We start from the raw sequence: 22,771 nt of genomic DNA on the forward strand, positions 1-22,771 counted from the left end.
AATTTCATTGCATGGCATCGAATCAAGACGATACCAAACCTGTGCTCTAATCTCTGTTAATCTTTGTTTATTCGACAACGACCTATGACCCGCACGCGTCCGACGCGGCGGATGGTTCGTCCTACGCACGACGGGAACCGGCAGGACGTCGGGATGCCGTTTCTAACTCTGAAGCGAAACGGAATATTCCCGCACGTCACAGAACGTCCGACCTACCGCTGAGGACGAAGTCACGGTTTCAACCCGAACGAGGAGGAGACGTGAATTATTCAAAACGCGTGCGTGACTGGATATAGCAAGCCCTGCTTAGGAGGAACTTCCCATTACACGTGGCCACGTGGTGACATCCCGCTGCGCACGTTTGTGCCGTAAATGCCGGACTGCGCCGGGTCTTTCCTATCAGAGCAGGCAGCAATTAGGGCGAGTCTGGCAGCTGGGGCTGAACCCGGCAGTGCGGCACGATCCCGAGACGCAGTTCCTCCTCAGGGGGCCTTCCAATTATCCCAATCACACACACACACACACACACACACACACACACACACACACACACACACACATCAGACTCGCATCGTAACCTCATCACGGACCTTAATTTAAGCTGATCTGAGCACGGGCCTTTAGCTATATAACTTTCAGCCCAAAGACGTGAACAACAACGCACTCCTCTTACACGTCTTATACCACGTCGCTCGCAACAGGAAGTGAACGTCATCATATCTATAGTAACAGCTCGTTCACGTGGGGTACGCTCCATACGCTCCACACACACACAAACAACAAGGTTTTATCGAAGACGAAACACGCACAATCGTCGTTCTGGTGAAATCTCTGAACAGACACGCTTGTAGCATTTACGGAAGGAGTCTCCAGTACCAGTGCTTTGTGTAACACGAAGATTTCCGCCACAGTCAAGTCTTCAGGACGCCCTTTCCAGTTCCTCACCAACACGACAAGCTGCTTTGTTATTCCAGAGAGATGAAAACAACAGACACTATCGAGTAAACGGCTCGTTTACAGCCGCTATAAAAGAAGTGATAACGGGAAGTGACTTGTCGTATGGGCGTTCACGACTCTGAACGGTTACTGTGATGTCGAGTAATAGATGAAAGCTAGCCGCCGTTGGGAAACTGCCGCGGCGTAAGAAGAATAAAACACTTCGGGGACGGATTATTTCCCCATAGTGCGTTACTCCTCTTACTTATTACAGGATCACACCATCGCCGCGGCGCCGCCGTTACAGCTCCGGCTCGCGAGACTCCTCACATCACGTCCAACACACACACAAAAAAAAAACAAAAAACACGAAACGGGTCGATCTAAAATCAAAGGAATCAGACCGACGTCCCCACTTCTTTCTTTCCCACCTTTGAGTCTCGGGGAGTATTCGGTTCCCATGGACCTCGCTTTCAACGGGGCTTGAATCAGATGAAAGCAGGACGGAAACTCGTGACCATTGATTCAGCCCCGTTTGCGGATCGGTTCGGACTCGGGACGATGATTGCACTTTGTGCTGCGTGTTTCATCCAGAAGACCGACATGAAGCTAATTAGGAGAAGGAAAAAAAAAAATAAATCAATGCTTTAAATCTAACAGTGGGATTTTAAAAGTCTCTCTCGTGGAAAGCGGACGGCGGAGAGACGCACAGAAAAGGACCTCTGCGTCAGAACCATTCGAGACAAGGGTGGATGTGACATCACTGACAATCTGTCAGGTGCGTGCGTGCGCGTGTGCGCGCGTGTGTGTGTGCGCGTCTAGCAAGGGAGTCAGGACGAGGCACAGAGGTCAGCTTGGTTAATGAAGCGGTCTGTTCAAGCTAATGGAGATTAGCTCCTCACTACAGCGACCGCCCGCCCAAACACACACACACACACACGCGGTACATATACACAACGTCCACAGCAGCAACAAAACTCAGACACACAGCATCCCAGGAGACGGGATTAAGAGCAAAAGGATCAGTGAGAGGTTTTACAACCTCCATCGCCGATATAGATCCAGACTAGGCTTTGGTGTTGGAGGATGTTTGCACATATGTGTGTGTGTGTGTGTGTGTGTGTTGTGCTCTCTCCACTGAGTCACAGAGAACGCTGAAAGGTTAGCCATGACGCTGTTGTGTGTCCCGCTCCCCGGGGGTTCCATTAAAAAGCCCTGTTGATTGGTTATGGAACGGTTTCCGTGGCGCCAGAGCAGAATTAAAACTCCTGTGAGCCAGAACGCTGCCTGCCTGTGTGTGTGTGTGTGTGTGTGTGTGTGTGTGTGTGTGTTTTTGCAAAAGGCAAGGAGAGGAGAGAAAGGAACAGATGGGCAGAATATAGACTTCAGTCGCCTTAGATGGATACGAAAATATTAAGCCAATTGGGGCTTTTGTCAAATGGAATCAGGTGTGATGGGAACACACCGCACACACATTTCCCTATCCTTGTGAGGACTTTCCAGTGGTGTAATGATCACCGGAGCTAATTAATCGTATGCCTACCCCTGTCTCCTGACGACACGCACACACACACACACACACACAGATTGGTTTAGGGACTGAATAACAAACTAACTTACACCTTAATCGAGTGCCGGTTTATAATCCGAACAACATCCTTAACAAAATCTTCTGATCGCACGTATCATTTAAAAACAGATGACAATGTTCGGTTCCTGATGACGTGAAAGCATATGCTGCTCTGCTGTATTTTTAAAAAATAACCTTTTTTTTTTAAAAATGTTTTTATAATCCGTAGTACACGCTAGCTAATCTCAGCGAATGCTCCCGATTGGATTTGCGAAGCGCTCGTTTGCTAAACCCGAGAGCGAGACACGACCACAACACGTTCGCTCTGAGAGTCGCCGACGCGGAGAACACGAGAGCCTGTCGGACACGCGTCACGCTGATCACATGGGAGGAAACATCCGAGCAGATCCGGCCGCTGTGTTTCACACTCGCTCGTCTTACTAAAGGTCAGATCGACGTGAGCGTTGTAGCCGAGCACGCTCTTGCTCTCGCGCGCTCTCTCTCTCGCACGCGCTCATATCTCCGGCCCTGCCCACTGGCTTTTCCAGGTCAATGACAGAACAGTACAAAAGCTGCTTCACTAAAGCTGCTTCACTCTCATACATACATACACACACACACACACACACACACACGCACGCACGCACGCACACAGGAACAGAGCCAGTGCTCACAAACCAGCTGTCAGAGCGATTACCTCCACGAGCGAGGACACGAAATGGAGGCCGGCGGCTGAAAATTACTGCGATGATCCAGCTAACGTCCGAGACGTTAACCCTGTACGTGCACAGAGACGGACAGACAGACGGAAGGAAACAAGGCAGGAAACATCTCCGACGTCGAGATTCTCGGCCCGAGCTTCGGATCCGACAGAAACACCTAAACGTCGCGCTCGTGATTCAGAACCGTTTCGCCGGTCAAATCAGTTTATCCCGAAGAGTCGTTATGACGCGATATACAGGCTTGAGCATCACATGACTCAAAGCTAGAGGTCTAAAACTCTAGTCGTCGACCGTCTTGTCATCTACATACACAGCATCTCCCGGCGATTAGATTAGATTAGATTAGATTAGATTTTGGTAGGTTTGGGCAATTCCAACATTATGGGTGGATACGACTCGGTATCAGTGAGACGGCGTCCGAAACCGCAAACTTACCTATTATATAGCGCGATAGCCGAAATACGTGCATTTCGAATACTATACAGTAGGTAAGTATGCGCTTTCGGACGCGTCCTACGTTTCCGTTTGGTCACGTGACCTCTCGGGGGGGAAAAAAAAAACACGGGCCGAAATTCAAAAGCTTTCTGGGTATGACGAGAGCCGGACGGGTTAACTTGAAGACATGTTTCCCGCTAATGTCTTTTTGTTTGTTTGTTTTTTTTTAAATAGGAAACAATTTAAATAAGCATAATTGCAGTATTTACCGTTTCGGTATGTACACTGACCGTCCACTTTATTAGGAACGCCTGCTCGTTCGGACAATCGTGTCGCGGCGGAACAATTCCCCATCCTCGACTGTCCGGGTCTGTGCCCACCGTCGCTTCGCATTCCTGTTCCTGGAGTGGGTCCCTGACGTGCTCGTCTCCTGCTGCAGACCATCTCCCTCACGGTTCGGACGTCTTGCGCGTTCCGAGACGCTTCTCCGCTTTCCGATCGGATAATTACACGGATTAGCATGGATACGGGTGTTCCCATTGAGTGCCCGGCGAGCGTACGTTACGAGAAAAACCCCCCCGAGCGTTACAGTCAGACGTCCTGACTGAAGAGACTCCGTGACGTAGGACCGAAACGACAATCGCTAACTCGATGACGGACCGAAGACGTACAAGTAGCGCTCTGTTAAAAGCTCTATTAATTCACCTCTAAATCATTCCGTACTCCTGACCAGAGCACGTTCATTTTCTACGACACTCTTCGTTGATGGATATGCGACACCATTTTCTTAAAAACTCAAATCAGACCCTTTGTGCGCAGGTTAAGCCGTTCGGCTCCTGTGGCGAGAACTTAACTCTCCGCAGTGACGCCCATTTATACCACAGTACAATATCCCGTGCATCGCCGTAGGCTCTCGTTCCTCTGCTGAATAAACCGGAATAAAAACGTGCATAGCAAAAAAAAAAAAAAGATATCTTAGCAATTAAAATGATTGTGTGCATACAGTCCAGCTCTGCTTTTAATTCTAATATAATCTAATATAAACAAAGATATTAAATCGATTCTTTCTGGAAATAAACACGAAATAAAATCAATCATCTGATGACGCGTCGATACGAGATGATTATTTATATATCATCAAATTCATCTGATTAATATTTTGTGACTTGTATAAGAATCTGTTCATACAATTGCTTGTATTCAAGATGCGATTTTGTTCGTACCGTCTTTAAGCGAGTGTGCATCTGATCGTTTCGGGGATTCGTTTTGTTTATTTTTTAGATTTTCCGACTAAATGTTTAACTGTAGCGCTTTGTAATAGTTTCTCGTAAAAATCTAGCTCGCCCGCCGCGGAAGCTCCGGAACGACGTCGATGACCGCTTCCACGCCGCTCGTCACGTGGGTCGCGGTACTCCGGATCCATCCCGTGACCCGGCTACCGCCTCGGGATCATTCCCGATCCGAGACACTTCCCCGGGAACGTGCAGGGGCCGCGTGCGAGCCCGGCTCGCCTGCTGAAGGGGTCAACATGGCCGCTGTTTAAGAGGTGCAGCACCGGAGGAGTGATTTCCTGGCTCCGTTAAACACAGAAGGGGGGAGTGGGGGGATTTCATTTGGACCTGTGACAGCAGGATTGGGTCAAACCGTGGCGGATTCACCAATCGGAGACTGCGGGGTAAACTTAAGCACTCCCTTGGTTAAGCCTCCTCATTTAGACCCGTCTATCTGTTTCGGTAGCTGTCTCTCTCCGTCCTGGCTCAGACCACAACGCTGTCTGGCTAGCCGGATAGCGTGAGCTCGCTCGGCGCCTCCACACCTGCCCTATCTGGCTCCGGATCCTGTGATCTCCATCCGCTTTGCTTAATAGGCTGCACGGCGCTCGAGCAGCCGAACCGAGCAGCCGTTAACGAATCCCATGCCTCGCTTCTGCTCCGACGCCAGCGCCTCCTCTCGCTCCCTGAGCTCCCGGTTGGTTTTGGACGGGTCATCGCTGGAGGAAGCGTTGGAACGGACGGGCACCTTAATTAAAATGCTTCTGTCGGCCCGAGGGACGCGGGCGTATCGAAACTATCCAAAATAGCTTTGTGCTGCCGTTGGCATGGAAGAATGTTTGGAATCGGCAGGTGCGTGCACTGAAGCGGGCCGCGCTGAGTCAGCCTGAAACAAAGGCAGAGAGGAAGAAAACGAAGCGGCCCGGAATACCTAAACCACTCATGCCTTAAACTGCGCCTAACTCCGCCGCCTGTCTCCATTTCCTCGCATACGATAGATATAGAGCAGCGACCGAGACGGTTAAGAAAATAAATAAATATGTATTTGCTGAGTTAAGTGCATGTACACAACGACTATATCCATTACTCTGGATGTCACTGATTTTCTAAAGTTATTATATCCCTAACAAGGGCTATTTACGCCTTATATACGGAACTGAGGGCCAGTCTTCCAAGACAGAGCGTTAGTTCCTACTAGGAATGTTTTACCAAGCTTAAACACACCTGACTGTAACGTTAAGATGGTACTTAAGACTACGACCGACTGGATGTTGGGTGTTTTTCACGCTGAATCCGTACTCGGGCCTGATTTTTGGGCTTAAGAACTGCAGAAAGGATCAAGGGTACGTTCAAATAGTCTACGCTTCTTAAGACATGAATATAGAACGGTTAAGGGTTTCCCCCAGAGGGACAAACCGACGGCCGGTCGATGGAAACTATTTTCTACGACTGCACGTCACTTGCGATTTATTTATTTATTTATTTATTTAAGAGTTTCTGGAGCGCGTAGCTAATAGCGAAGATCTAAATGCCGGACTCTCGGTGGAAATAGCTTCGGACCAGGGCGGGATTATTTTGCGCATCCGTGCGTACGATAGCGACGGCACTGTGAACGCCAGATCTGATAGCCGCTTCACGGTGCAACGCAGGAAGCAAAACAAGATCAGCTACTGAATTCTAAAGCCTCGGGACAGCGTCGAGCAGTAATCGTTTGCGTAAAATAATCTCGGACCGAACGGGGGTCTTTGTTTTCCAAATCGTTCAGAGTTTCTTTTTTTTTTTTTTAAATAGGCAGATAGATCAGCTCTGATACCACCATACTCGAGGGATTCACTGTTTACCTATGCAGCCTGTAGCATTCTGGATAGATAAAAACCGCCTCCCCGCACCACTCCCACTCTCCCTCTCTCCTCTCTCTCACACACACGGTGGTATAAGTGTGGAAAATGAGGAAAGAATCCTTGCCTTAGACACAAATCCTCCTAATCTGAGGCAAGTTGTTGATACATCCACTCCTAAGAATTCTTCTCTCTCCCCTGATACACTTCCACAGGAGAAGTGCCACACACACACCCACACACAGTTCCTCTACCTCCAGGTGTGTGCTGTCGTCATCGCCCACACCGTGCTTCAATACCTCAGAGGCTTCATTAGGGCACAGACAAGGACTCGTTCCTCCCTTTCTGTCCTTCTCTCACACACACACACAGGGGAGAGATGGAGGAAAGGGGAAAGGAGAGAAGAGTAACATAAGGGCATTTCCTCCTGCCGTTTCATAAGTACAGAGCGGAGGCGGCCGTCCCGGGAGACACTGCAAGGCTTTATGTTTTTACCTGGATGTGTGACAGAGGCTTTCCGTAAAGGTGCAGTCGTATCTCGCTGTTTACTGAGTCATGCTCTCTCTCTCTCTCTCTCTCTCTCTCTCTCTCTCTCTCACACACACACGCTGCAGGCTCGAGCTTGGTTTCTGCTCTTATTTAGTTGTTGTCAGCAAGGCACACGCTGCCCGCTTTAAGCAGATGCTCCCAAAGTTAGTTGCAAACCTCTGCAAAAACTTTGTTGGAAACAGATGTGCAGTTATAGAGAGAGTGTATGTGTGTGTGTGTGTGTGTGTGTGTGTGTGTGTGTGTGTGTCCTTCTGAGATAACGCGATCTGCATCTCATTATTCAGGATTCGGTTATTATAGAAAAGCTTGATTTGATATAACGTGATTCGGTATTGTGCAAACAATTCAAATTAAATAATAAAAGTGGAATAGAAGGCCACGCCTTTAATAGGACGGACGGACACAGGCCACGCCTACCACTCTGACCAACAGGCACGGAGGCTAGACGTCCACCAGTCGGACGGAAACATAGGCCACACCCCCTCCATTCGGACAAACACGGGCCACGCCCCCTTCATTCTGACAGAAACATAGGCCACACCTCCTTGTGATTCCTTATAAAACCCAGGTTGCTCTGGATATAAAGTGTCTGCCAAAATAAATAAATATACAGCTCATTATACTTTGAGGGGGAGGGGCTTTCGAGAGAGGCCAAAACACACACACAAACACACACACACACACCCCTGTTCTGACAAATCTGTGTGATGTTGGCAGTTTGGCTAGAAAAGAGTCATCTCACCGATAAAAGTTGAACGTGTGTGTGTGTGTGTGTGTGTGTGTGTGTGTGTGCGCATGTTGTGTTTCCCCAGCGCAGGTTGGAGGGTGACACTGTAATACTGGATCACATTTGGCTGTCCACAGAAAGGAGAAGAGCCTGCCACTCAGAGAGTATCGGCTCTCTCAAAATGCCGCTTTCACACATCACCTGTCACCCGGAGCCGCTCGGCCGAAACGTGCACGCGCACACACACACACACACACACACACACACACACACACACACACACACACACACCCCAACCACAAAGCGGTGGGGGAAATACCCACAGACCGTATTTCATTTCCATGGGCCCACTGTCTCGTTTACAGATTGCACCAGGAACAAGTTATTAAGGCCCTTTCTCAGGTTAATACACATTTACCGGAGGAAAAGAAATCTCATATCCCAGCAAATGGGTCTTTAAGAGGGGCCGATATATATTTTTTTTAAAGGGCTGGATTCTGACGGAGGTGCGTCGACGTGACGCCGCCGCCTGCCTGCGCCTTTTGACGGAGCGCTAAATCTAAACGTCTCGTCTTCACACCGTTGCCACGACAGGGCCGAGGAAACCGCTGCCGTCTGCAAATCCTTGGCAACCGGATCCGACCTCGCGAACCGGTCGAGTGTTAAGCGGAAGCAGAGGGAGGGGTTTGGGGAAAACGCCTTTGTAGTTTAGGAGTGAAGAAACTATAAGCAAGACCCGTAAAGTTTTCCGCAAAACCCCGACCGAGAATCTGCGGTCCTGCGAGACGGTGAAGTCGTGGAGGTCTATGCGGGCAGGATTCTCACCCGTACAACGGGAAAACAAACAAACAGCTGTTCCCGACGTGAAGAAACATGCACAGTGTCCCAAGCAAATAAAATGAGTGAGGAAGGCGGCGTAGAAGCCTCACAGGCCTGCTGAGTGAGTGAGCGAGCGCGTGAGTGAAGGTCAGGGGAATATTAAATCTCCGCTCTAACTGGGCTCTCTCGTCTCTCTCCAGCACGAGGTAAACGAGGACGCCGTTACAGTGGCTCATTTCCTCCGCCGGTGCCGTGGCCTTCGGGGCTCGTATTTAAAACTCAAACGCGTCTACTTCAGTAACCGAGTCAGGAGCCGCGGCACATGAAACCTGACCGCTGCCTCAGGAAACGCCTCAAACGCTGCGGCGGATGTTTGTCTGTCAGGGGCGCAGCCTCGGAAACCCGAGCCTCAGCCTCGGACGCGGAGTACATCGCGGTTACGCCATCGAGTGCGTAGGAACCGTCCGCCTTCGAGGCGGCGAGATCGGCGCTCAGGAACCGCCTCCAACCCTCTATAAAGTATTCGCTCGATAACCGGCCTCCCGCTTCTTCACGACCGGGCTCAGAGGCGAATCTGTGAGGAAGCCCCGAGGGCGGACGTGCCGCAACACGAGGAGGAACAGGATGAAACCATGAGTGGAGGTTCTCAGTCTCTTAAACTGTTCTCCCTGATGTTGGAACGAAGCTCCCGCCTATGTTCTCTCTGCAGATTCTCTCACCATGTTCAGATGTTTAGATGTGATCCGTATAGCACTTGTAACGACAGACGCGGTCACGACGCAATCTCACACCAATCAAGGATCTAGATATTAAGGCAGTTTTTAAAAGAAGGTGAACAGAAATGATTCAGACTTCCTGCTGCTTTTCGTCGGTATAGATCTCATCGTACAGATCTTCTCGCACGGCCTCGAGGAGATCCGACCCCGGGTCCCGAACGCCGCGGCGTGAAACGAGGCTCGTTTCGAGATAAAAGAAAATCCCGACGTCGTGTCTTTCTGCGGTTCAGACCGCTCAAATCAGACACGCTTAAGTAAAATAAATAAATAAACGGATTTGTGCGGCCTGTCTGAACACGAGAGTCGCGGGGCGTGCTGCTCGGGCGGTCCTCTTGCGCACTTTGGATGAAAGCGTCTGCTGGATGAATAAATATAAATGTAAATGTGAGGAAGGCTTCAGCGCCTGCGGGGATTCGTGTGTAAAACACCCGACGCGCTCCGTATCGGATCGCAGCGGCGAAATGAACGGAGATAAAGCCTGACCACTAGGCAAATGGAAGACTCCTAAACACGGAGAGCGCGAGGCGCGAGGCGGTGCACGGGCGATCAAATGTAAAGCTATGAAAATGTCCACCTGTAACCAAAGACGTCTGAGGAACGCCTCTCGGTCTCCCAGGGCTCGGGCGTGCACGCGCCGCTCTTCTAAACGTAACCAATCGCCCGGCTTTAGACTTTACTACTCTCCCTTTACGGTCGTGATTTCAGGCGGGAACCAGCAAACAAGCAAAGCAAACATTATTCCCGTGCATACACACTTGTTTGTGCTCATCGAGGCAGGAAGTCAGGTCAGCCACGCTAATGGACATCAACACCGGTTTTATTCGCTACGCCCGAACGGCTCAACCGTCGTTATTAAAACGCTAGCGCTTGGGCAGGTATACTAAATGAAATGTTATGAAGTCTGGGGCAGCACGCTCGCAACCAGGCGCACACCCATAACCCCATAACCCCCTCTGCCATTTACTGAATCTTAATGCGCACAAAATGTCAGGCGTGATATCAGATTACTGAAGGTGCCAAAACAAATTTCCTGTCACTAAACAAGTTACGTTTCTTTTTGTTTTGTTCCCCCCCCCCCCCCCCCCCCCCCCCCCCTCCATTAATCTCCCAAGGTTCCCGTCTTCCTGTTGAAGTGTCGGAGTCCACAAACAACCAGAGGTTTCTGTTGGGGTCCCCCCCCAACCCCCCCCAACCCCATCTCCCTCACTTTCAGCAGTGCAATATCGGCCAAAGCAATTACAAGGTGATCTGAAATAATGATAAAAACAATAACAACCATCTCTTTCTCCTTCCTTCTCATTCTGGCCAGCGTATAAATATCTGCAGGCTTCAGGGATGGAGACTCGCGCTCTCCGACGTTCTATATAATATACCACGTTGCCGGGGTGGTACATCCCGTGTACATTCAGTATGTACCCGAGTAAGTGCGAGTGATGTACCTCTAATTAGCTTTCAGGAGTAACGCTTTAAGAAACGTACTAAAGGGTAGAAATGATGATGGTACCACCCCGGCGACGAGGGAACGTCCAGTCTGACGCCTCTCTTTCACGTTTTCACAGAAATGTAAAAGCTCACATTTTTAGTAACAAGGCAACGATTCGGTATTTGACCACACCGCTGAATCCGCGACGATCCGATCCGATCCGATCTCGCGTCGTCCGGCAACGATTCGACACGTGACCAAATCTGTCGGGAATCTGATTAAGGCCTACTGGGGACTCCCGGACGATGACGGCAGAGACGGACCATTTTAAAACGATCGACGATGCTTTGTACAAAATCTCAGTCAGTCAGTCAGTTTAAAAATGCTAATTATTATTACGCACACACCAGTTGTCGGTCCTGTTGTTTTTGTTGATAATAAACGACGTATAATCGATTCTAATTCGGACCCATTTACGATGTTACCTTTTAAATCGACGCAGCGGTCAAACCTTCTGCTCGTCACACACCGAGAACACACCCGCTGTTCGATCGCGCCGGAACTCGGCCGATCGCCGACGAGCGGGACGATTAGAGCGATGTTCCCGCGCCCCGGCCCGTGTGTAGGCGTCGCGTACGGAGCGTCGTAAGCCTGAGTGTTTTGAGCCCTCCAGCAAGACTCTTCCTCCTTACAGTCTTCCCCTCAGGTTTAAAGAGCTCGGACGGTTTACTGATCTTGTATATAAACACTGCGATTAGTTTACACGGCAACGGAGCATTACGTTCCACACGTGCACCAGCTGGGACGCGGAATCGTCTCCGAACACGGACGTTACGGAAAGGCGACGAGTGTGGATGAGACGAGCGTTCGAGCGCCGCGGTCTCGTGTAGAACCAGCAGGAGAAATCCACTCGCTCTAAAGCTGTCTGGGATTTACACCCGAGTCATGCCGAGTCTTCGGCTCAGAGAAGCTTCTATACCTGTCAAACACACACTCTGGCACACGTTCCGCATCCTATTACAGATGACACACAGACTGCGAACAGCTCCGAGTGTGTGTGCGTGCGTGTGTGTGTGTGTGTGTGTGGTAGAAGGGGCTCTGAAGGAGAAAGCAAGCTTGCGTGACCCCAGCGCTCGTACCACCTGTTTCCTCACCGTGACGCGACACTAACCGCCACACTAACACGCACGTCCCTCTTACTCTCCTTGTAAGGACCTTTCAGAATTAACGCTACGCCACACCCAAATCTAACCCTTTGAAAAAAAAAATCCTTTGTAAGGGGAGTGGGCGGGTATTGTCAAACGTCCCCACAAAGATATGAAAACGTACACACACAAACACACCGGATCGAGCTAACATCCGCTTCATATTGGCCAGTGTGTGCAAACACGCGTAGACAAAACTGGTCACACGTGGACATGTGGAAGGACATAAAGGGCATCCGTGAGGTAACCCGAACGCAAACAACAGCACGCACACACGCACGCACGCAAAGGCAAGCTGTAGTGGACAGTCTGGTCAATTAAAAAACGTGCTGGAAAAACACGGCACACACACACACACACACGGAGAAAGAGAATGAGTGAGCGAGATAGAGAGAGAGAGAGAGAGAAGGAGAGATACAGACAGAACAACCATCTCTCTTTCCCTATCAGCTGACCACACACACACACACACACACACACACACACACACACACACACACACACACACACAGCAGCGTCTCTCTGATTCGAGCCGCACTCTCAATTACGCTGATCTGTTTATCTCCCGGCGAGTGTGAGGATTCCTCAAAATAAAATCAAAAATAAAAACAACAGAAAACAGAAATCAATCCAATCAAGTCGTTCAATCGAGTCGAGATTTGCGGCGAGGCGGAGATGATCAGCGGCGGCGTCGGGAGAACGCTAAACGCCGCGGGGTCGCCGCCCGTCCGGCTTTATTTATACAGACACGGAGCATCCACACACTCGCACGCGTATGAGATCATCCCCTTTCTACCGCGGAGACAGCACTTACACACGAACAGAGCTCCAACAATAATAAATAAATAAATAAACAAACAATCATATATCTAATCATCATGTTTAGATTAGACGTGCCAGCAAACCCACAGGGGAAAAAAAAAAATATGTAAAAAGTACACAATTTCCTCATCATCATCTAAGACATGTTTGGTGTCTGATGTTTGCCTTTTTTTTTTTTTTTAAATGAATAAATATACAATCATTTTAAAGCGCATTAGTTTTTAAAGAGATCAGATGGTAGGGGTAGGAGCTGATCATACAGGTGTTCTTCACGTCGTTCGGCTGACGCTCGTCTCCGGACGACTGAGAAAGAACGCTCTAAGAAGTTGAAGTCTCGCTCGAGAACTCGGCACGGTGGCAGTTCGACTACGATGGGATCTGAACTCACGCCCTTCAGATCCGTAGCTCGAAGCCTTCACCAACGAGCGATTTCTTTCTTTTTTTTTTTTTAGGGAGACGATGATGCCAAATTACTAAAGCTACCATAAATAAATTGATTCGGGGTTCTACGCCACGGCCGCCTCTAGACCGAAGTCCCGCTGTGTCCTACAGCGCATCGCTGAGGAACCGGATGTAGTTTGAGGCTCATATTTACAGAAAGGGTGTTTTTTTGGTTTTTTGTTTTGGATGAGATGAGGTTTATGATGTTTCAGCTTCGGCGTGTCAGTGAAAAACTGAAGACATAAACGTCAGCTATGAAGTGATGACGTCTTTTCCTAAGAGGAAATGCGCGCACAAACGAAACGAATGGAAAGAAACGATCGACATTAACGTCACGTGAGACGCTCGCGTATTGAGATGAACTGTAATCGCTGGCGTCTCGGTGATGTTTCTCGATAACGTCCAGCTGACCCTAGTGGAGCTTCAGAGTGAGTGTGTGTGTGTGTGTGTGTGTGTGTGTGTGTGTGTGTGAGAGAGACATCAGCATGAGCCACTTACCTTCCCGAACTGCTCGAAATACTGCTTCACGTCGTCCACCACTGTGTTCGCTGACAGACCACCCACAAATATTTTCTTCGTTCTTGTGACCATCTGGAGAGAGAGAGAGAGAGAGAGAGAGAGAGAGAGAGAGAGAGAGAGAGAGAGAATACATTAGTACACAGGTGTGTATATATATATATATTAAAAAAACACTATTAAACTCACACTTGGCAAAGTGAATACATCAGAGACAGGGACAGAGACAGAGGGACGTCATGTCTCATGCACAGATGTACATAATGAGTGAACGTGAATGTGTGTGAGAGCTGTGACAATGTGGAGTTCCCCACGTCTCTCTCTCTCACACACACACACACACACACACGCGCGCGCGCGCACTCATGAGTCATTCCGGACCAAAACGTTTGAGCTGAAGCACCAACGCCCGTCTCTGATACATCGACAACTGTAATAAGTCTTTCCTCGGCACTGCAAAGTAGAACTTACAAGAAACGTGAAAACCGAACCACGTTACTCGTCACGTGACCCCAAGCGCAGTTGGCTTCCACACCCGATGCCGGTTCATACAGGGTTTGGCAGAATTCTCTTGCGATCGTCGCGGCCAAAAACGCACGGCCGTGCTGCGGGTTTAAAATAATAAATAAATAAATAAATAAATAAATAAATAAATAAATAAATAATCGATAAATAAACGTGCGAAGCGACCGGCAATGTTTTTTGTGCTCTTTTGCGGAAAACCGCTTAAATCGGCGAATACCGCTCCGACGACCAAGACGTACTTTGTACTCATTACTACATGAGCACGTTGCACGTTATTTGAGAATACACACACACACACACACACACACACACACGAAAATCCTTATGGGCTCCCCCCGAGTTAAAATGAGCAGAAGACTGTTAATTATAGTCCTCTATACGTTTCCATGCATTCCCGTTTCCAGGGACTGAGGTTTCATCGAGGTCGCTGTGGGAACCCGCTGTCCCCGTGAGGGGATAAATACAAACACGCACATACAGAATGCACAGTGGGCCCCATTAGCGCACCTTTTCCACCCTGTTAAACCTCTGGCATGTTTATTTGTTTGGGAAAATGCTTGGGTCTTTTCTATCAGCCATCCGACATTCAGCGCTTAAGACAGTAACAGCGCTAAGCGCACGTCCTCTCCTTCTGCAAACACAATTAGGCAGCACGTAGAGGAAAAATCAGAGTACATTAAAGCCTCGATTAATTCCTCGGCTGAGAATATATGGAGCATCAGAAATAGGAAGATGGAATTAAATAAATAAATACATACATAAAAAGCTGTGCAGAAAAATCTGAAGCTAAGCGCAGAGTGAGAAATTGGAGGACAGACAGTTCCCGGAGACATAAACAGATGTGTGTGATTGTGTTTACGTAGCATAAAACCCAAACATTTACTCTAACGGATGCGCCCTCGCACCTCAGCGAGCCGGGACAACGCGGTTTCTCTGGAAACCCGGGATCCGCGAGGCACATCTTTAACGCTCTTCTGCGGCTGGAACGGGATTAAAACACATCCGTGAGCCGGTCGTTCAATGTAGACAGCGGTAGGGGGAGAAAAGGAAGAGGGGGGGGGGGGGGGCGTTCGACGACGCTGGAGTTCGGGGAGGAAGTTTATTTGCGTGTCGGATTTTAACGCATCTGACTTTGAAAAACAGCCAAAAACGACATGAAGACGATCGTTTTTGTTCGTTCGTTCGTTTTTTTTTTAAAAAACTCAACGAACATTTAATTGCCCAGAACAGTTCAAATAAAAAAATAAAACCGAGCCAAAGATTTCAGGACCGCTAACAAAACATTATATTAGTGTCTATTAAATGATATTATTTATCATAATATATCTTATGATATGAGAAGTGCATCACGGTGTAATTGATCATGATATGGATTTTATGTCGTCATGTTGCCCTGCCCTTGGTGAAACGTATTTCAAGAGGAAGCCAATCCGAGTGTAGGATCTTTCACGAGATAACGTCACCATGTGAAGGATTTCCCAGGCCGACCACGCATTTGCAACAGCGTCTGTCTGTCTGTCGTGTGTGTGTGTGTGTGTACAGGTGTGTGTGTACAGGTCCAGGTAAACACTCCCTCGCTTCTACTTTTGCATGTGAGGTCTACTTTGCATTCGGATGCCATCCAGACAGCATGCAAATGCCCGGTCCCTCCCAGCCCTGCCCCGGTCATCTCGGGGTTCATCGGTCCTGATAAAGACTGTGTGCGCTCGTTTAACACCGTCCCTCACTTTTATCAGCCCTGACTGCTGTTTTAGTGATGTTTGAAGTCTCCTACGTTCATCTTCCCCTGAAACTCCTGACGGATCATCTGACTCGGCTCTTCCGGTGTCTTTTTATTTTTTTCGTTCTATTGTTATGGTTTGTGACAGGGCCGCCCCAGTGGCTGATTGGATTCCTGCAGAAGCCGAAATAGAATTATGTTTCCCAATTGCTCCATTTCTCTACAATACACAGCACACGCGCACACACATTTGGGATAAGACTGCGATAGAAACAAAGAAATGATAAATAATTCGAGAGAAAAAGCATTAAATTTCCTGACACAGCGGAAGCACCCTGCAATTTTTCCCCTCATTTTGAACCAGGGGTGGATTCCTGTCTCTGGCCCAGTATTCCCAGAATACGCTCCGGATCCACCTCGACCCTGAACATCTGTTACTGTAAATGAATGAATGAATGAAACCAATATCAGATTTGCCCTTGTTCACGTTCTCGCTCCATTTCCCCTGAGGCACAATTTCTCTGAATATGGGTGTGGAAAACAACGGCGAGGCTGTGTCTAACGTTTCTCTCAACCGCTATGGAACTGCTTAAAGTTAAAAAAGCATCAACCATAAAAACAATAAAAACATTCTTTGCGGTTACTGAAACCATGGCAGCGCTAGTCTGAGAATGCAAAAGGACCCTGAACGATGATGGCTACAAAAAAATAAAAAAATCACATTCAGAAACAAAGCGCGAATAAAACCTCCAGTTAGCACCCCATGCCCGGATCTATGGCGTCTTATCTCAATCTCCAAGCTGCTTCAGTCAGCAGCGCACACACACCTGGTGTGGTATCAGTCACTGCCATAATTCCAAACAAACCGGTGTGATGGAGAAGCTACGCTATCTACCCATCAGCCAGGGATTTGCAGACGGAAGCCCTGCAGCAAAGCGAGAGCGAGCGAGATGACTGTGATGAGATACGGACATTATGAAGCTGTAAAAGGCAACAGGGAGGAAGCAAGCGCAAAAAAAAAAAAAAAAATATTATAAAAAATGTGGAGAAACGTGATACGGGGCTGAAGAAAAAGCAGGAGACGTGCTGGAAAAGCAATAATAAGCAGAAACTCACGTGGAGCAGAGACTCTGCTGAGATTCACATGAGTTTCTGCGTCACGGCCACAAACAAACCGGGAGCAGAGGCCTGAAAACAAGCGATAAATCCTCAGGAGAGAAGCCGCAGTGGGAGACTGAATGACCTCGCTCGTTTTCCCATGAGGACACGGTCATCCCTCTCTCTCTCCCTGTCCTCCTCTCTTTCCCACCCTTACTTTCTAACACAGAATATTCTCGTCTCTTTTTGTTAAGGACTCTTGTGTCCCAGGAAGGACAGGATCTTCCACGGGGTCACATTCCATTTACCAAGCACAAAGCTTAACCTGACTCTTCAAGACCCGGCTGTCAATCACAGGAATTACAGCCAATACACGAGAGTAAAGGGGGCAGGAACCCCATCTCACACAGAGGGTTAGGAAATTAGGTTAAGACTCGTTTAGTTCGCTTTAGACGCAACAGCTGGATCGAAAGTCCTTTGTTTGGCGTCTCCTGGTTGAACTTTTCGACGCTGTCGCGTAGATCAATCTGAGCGCCTGGGCGTCGCCTAGCTGCAGAAGACGGGAGGTGTGTCTTGAAGTATTGGAGTGTTTTATCTCGCAGAGACACTCCGTGTGATGAACGGAGCTCAGTTGAGTGCGCAGGGAGTGTGGGTGAGCTTAAGAGCCCACTCTCGAACTGCATCCTCTCCATCAGACTCTCTCTCCCTCACTCACACACACCAAATCTTTCTCTTAACACTCGATTCCTCCATCAGCCCTGATTAAGTGAATGGCAGTATTTCTGGCCAGCTGATTACAGCTGTCTGACTTTGCCACAAGTGCCCTTGTTTTAGACAAAAAGCCAAAGGGAGTGATTTAGAGCGAGGTGGATTTGCCCCCCCCGCAACAAGAGCTCTCGGGACGGGCCTGTTGATTTCAGGAGGATGGTGATTGCGAGGTGACAGGGCCCACTGCAGGGGTTTTGTGTGTGTGTGTGTGTGTGTGTGCGCAGGGGTTAGGTTCAGATAGGGTTTGGAGTGATGGGAAAAGAATGATCCCTTCTCCAGCTTTAACAGCATCAACAAACAATCTCACTTTCGGTCCGAGACCATGAAAAGCCTAATGGGCTTACAGAAGATGCTATTCTTAGCGGCCATCCACTGACCACATACCAAGTTCTGAGAAGAAATTGTGCCAAAAAAATAATCCTAATATGATATTGAAGACATTTTTTTTTTTTTTTTACAATACACAACATTTTAACGTCTATAAAATGTCACCTGCTTCATAAAAAGTTCCCCTTCATCAGATCAACAATTACACACGTTTTAATTCGTTTATATGGCACAGAATTACTTCTCATTTGTGTATTGAGTGTGTATAAGACGGAGATTTAAAGACCGCCAAGGATCTACGTTATTGGAAGACAAGGGCCAGCCTCCCGTTTTATCGAGTAAGCGGTCCAACTTCTCATTCTAAGGGAGCTTTTTAAATAAACTCACTCCAACCCCGCGCTGACATGCGAGATGTTAACGCTTCGGTCTAGACCTCCATCGTTTTCCGCTCTTGTTTGTCAGGGGACAAAGTGAACCTGAACACGCACACACTTTCCCCCCCGATTATCACTGAGGTCTGGCAGAAACGCCACCTGTGCTCATTCATGCTAGTTGCTGCGGGTGCTACTCATGACACGACTCTGATGAGCTCGATTACTCTCTACAGGAAGTGGGGTGGGGGGGACGTGGTCGCACTGCTCCGTTGTGCGTGCGCGTTTCTATAAATGTGCACGTGTGCAAAAACCCGACTGCGTTTTCGGTGTCGCAGCTGCACGGCTGTGCTGGAAAGGCAAAACAAGGTCAGAACGCTTCAAGGTCAAAAATTCCCCTTGTGTCAGCATGAGAGAGGATTCTCAGGACGGCAACATGGAGGGAGAGAGAGAGAGAGAGAGAGAGAGAGAGAGAGACTGAAAACTGATTCAGAGAAATAGCATTGAATGAAAGTGAGTGAGGAAAACAAGTCAAGAGCGTAAGAATACACTCCGAATCAGCGGAGGGCCGTGGGTCCGTCTCTTTCTCCTCGCCCTTTTGAGAAGTGCTCCAATCTCAGTTCTAGTGTGCATAAATAGAGCCCTAATTGCTAATTAAATTACAATTACAGCTGAGGAGATGAGAAGGGGAGAGGCGCTTAGCACAAATGCAGAGTGACAGGTTACAGTACTCCGGCTCAGGATTACACCGAGAAAACACAAAACTCGACCAGCATGCTTATTTGACCTCTGTTGCATGCCGGACCCGAAACCTCCACCTTAAACAGCCATTTCACCTCCACTCAATGCCGTTCCTCTAAAACGCCTAATTCGTCCCTACTAAATCCCGTGCCTCTAATACCGAACACTCACCTCTCCTTGCTCTTTATTCCTCAGTAATGGCTAATTCACTTCCACTCGATCTTGCTCCTCAAAAAAAGCCCTATTTCACCTCCACTCGATCCTGTCCCTCTACCACAGTTAATTCCCCTCCACTTTGTCTTTTTCCCTAAAAATGCCCAATTCACCTCTACTTAATCCTGCTCCTCTAACATCGCTAATTCACCTCTACACGATACCCGTCCCTCTAAAACGCCTCATTTACCTCCACTCGATCCTGCTCATCAAATCCGCTACTCCGCCTCCACTCCATCCTGTCCGACTAAAATGGCTGCTTCACCTTCACTTGATCTGGTTTCCCCCGTTATACTTCCCCTTTAGTTAATCTTGTTTTCCTGATCTCGCTAATTCACCTCAACTCGATCCTGTTTCTCTAAACACGGCTAATTCTCCTCCGCTCGAGTCTACAGCCCCGATACGGCTGATTCGCAACCCGGGCGTGATGATGGGTCAGCTTCACTGAGGGTTCCTAGCAATAACCACCACCCCCAAGCACGGCAACCGATTTCCAAACTCTCGACTCTCGTTCCTCTAAAACGACCGTTTCCCGTTAGACTCCTATTTCAACTTCAGCCAGACTCGTTTCCCGAATATCGCTAATACACCTCGGTTCTGCCCCTGTAACACAGCTAATTCACCTCCACTAGATTCTATGGTGCCAATACGGCTAATTAGCCACCTGGGCTTGACGACAACTCGGGTTCAGTGAGGGATCCTAGCAATAGGCTCCTCTTTGACATGGCTAATTCACCAATACTTAATCCAGTCACTTTCATTTAATCGGATTCCCAGCAATGCTGCTACCTTAAGGGCAGGCTCACGTAAGGTTCTAGAAATACGCCCCTTTTTTCTGACACACCTTTACTTTTTTAGTCTTCCTCCAATACGGCTAATTTACCAACTGTCTGACCTCCAGTAGACTCCATCACTCCGAAATGGCTAATTCACTTCCGGGTCAAGGTTCACTGAGGACTTTAGAAATGGGCGTCACTTTGACGTAACTCATTCACCAATCCAGTCACGCCAATGTGGTTATTACACATGAACTCATTCTTCCGCTAATATCGCTAATTCACCGGCACTCGATCCTGTTCCCCCAAACACACGGCTTAATTCACCTGCGCTAGTTTCTGTGGCTTTAATATGGCCGGTTCTCCTCCGCTCAATTCTGCTTGCTGTAACACGGCTAATTCATTTCCACTCAGTCCCGCATACACTGACAGCTCAAGGAGAGCCGAACGTCAGCACTGCTACGGCTGAGAGGCCCATCAATAGCCGCAGATGACCTTCCCTTGTCAATCTCTCCGAAACAAATCCAGCTAATCGATAGTTTTTGAAGAAAACTATTTCAGCGCAAATATTCTACGGGCACACGTTAACGAGAGAGTCGCTCTCATGGGGGTTTAAATAATCATCCCATTATTATACCGATGACAACAGCATGACGATAGGCCAAGTCAAGAGACATCAGAAACGCGGCACATTCGGTGACGTTATCATCCGGTCCCCCTTTCTCGATCCGTCCGTCCCCCCAGATTCTGTCAGGAGTGTATGAGGATTTCATACGATTTGCTTCTAGCGAGCCAATGTGCTTGCCACTCAGGAGGTCAGTTAGGGCTGTATGGAGGAGGGGGGAGGGGATGGGATGTGAAGTGGGTAGGAGGGAAGGCTGGCTCACTGGGGCACCATCTTTAATTGGTTCTCTGCTCCCAGCAAAATCCTGCTGTCAATCTGCCCACACTGGCTGCACCGGCTCCAACCAAGTCACCCACCAGAGTGCAGGGCCTTGATGACTCAAACTGAGAAGGGGGAAAGAGAGAGAGTCTATAGATAGATAGGTAGCATGCTGCCCTTGTCCGTTCTGCTTGCTGTAAATAAAACTCTGGGCATTAAGGATGGGCATCAGCCTGCCTGTTGTGTCAGTGGGCACTCATCGAGCTCCGGCACAACCACACAGGAGGCTTAAACACCACCAAGAGGCTTTCAGCTCCATTACACCATGGCTAGGTAGTTGCACACCAACCCAAAAAAAAACAAAAACAAAAAAAAACAGTCAATTTGGAAATACAGCCGGGAGTTTAGAGAACGAGAGGGCCCGTGGTGGAGAACGCGCGTCCTCAAAATCCCTCCTGGTCTCGACTATCTCTTTCCTCATTGCTGTTGCTTGCAGAAAACAACAACAATCAAGGGATTTCTTGCAAATGTTTCTGGTGACAAACATCCCCCCTCTTCTGACCACCGACTCCATTCTCCTTCTCTCTCTCCATCTCTCTTTCTATGCCTCAGTCAGTCCCCAGGAGGAAGCAGTGCAGCTAAGCAAGAAAAATGCCACAGCTGTTTGAGCCTCTGGGGGCGCAGGACAGATGAGTTAGGGAGCGATAGCAATACTTCTTTCCCCTCACTCTTCGCCAAACACACTGGCACGCTCCCTCGCTTTCTTTCACATTAACTCATGCGTTCCCGTTCTCTTTCCCTCGGTTTTCATCGCTCTTTCGCTCCTCGCTCCATCTTCGCTAATTGCTCCCAGCTCCCTCGCCGTCCGAGGTCTCCTCACTCCAGCACTCCTTCCATCCATCCTCGAGCAGGAACCGTGGAACAGAGCGGCCGGCCCTTCATTTCCAACTCAGTGGGGGTCGCTCGGTTCATTCATCATCTTCGTATTCCTCCCCCCTTCACTGCAAACCTCGAGGACCGAGAGCCAATTAAAAGCGGTGCGCCTGCCTGGTGCACTTGCTCAATCACAGGGCATCCCATCAGAGGGAACTATTGATGGCGAAGGCTGGCGAAGGCGGTGGGTCCCCCCCCCCCTTCGTTTCCAAAAGGTATGGCCCTTTTACTAAGAGAGGTACAGTAACTCTTTAAAAACCTTGAGTAGTAGAGAGGTACTTTAGCAGAAGGCACACGGTAAGTACTCAATTCAAATGCCACTGTAAAGAGCTGTTGACTTTTATGTAATGAACCTTTTGGGAGTCT

The 22,771-nt window shown here is 48.7% G+C and overlaps 1 protein-coding gene across 10 annotated transcripts in view; it reads right to left on the reverse strand.

The window, feature by feature from the left end:
• Positions 1–22,771, reverse strand: part of msi2a (musashi RNA-binding protein 2a) — a 217,616-nt gene that overhangs the window by 138,614 nt on the left and 56,231 nt on the right. For all 10 annotated transcript variants that reach the window (XM_017489011.3, XM_017489020.3, XM_017489014.3 and 7 more), the window contains one exon: positions 14,033–14,125. In XM_017489011.3, coding sequence (XP_017344500.1) covers positions 14,033–14,125 — 93 coding nt within the window. The remainder of the gene's footprint in view (positions 1–14,032; positions 14,126–22,771) is intronic.

This window comes from Ictalurus punctatus, chromosome 16 (assembly GCF_001660625.3).
Source record: "Ictalurus punctatus breed USDA103 chromosome 16, Coco_2.0, whole genome shotgun sequence".
NCBI lineage: Eukaryota > Metazoa > Chordata > Actinopteri > Siluriformes > Ictaluridae > Ictalurus > Ictalurus punctatus.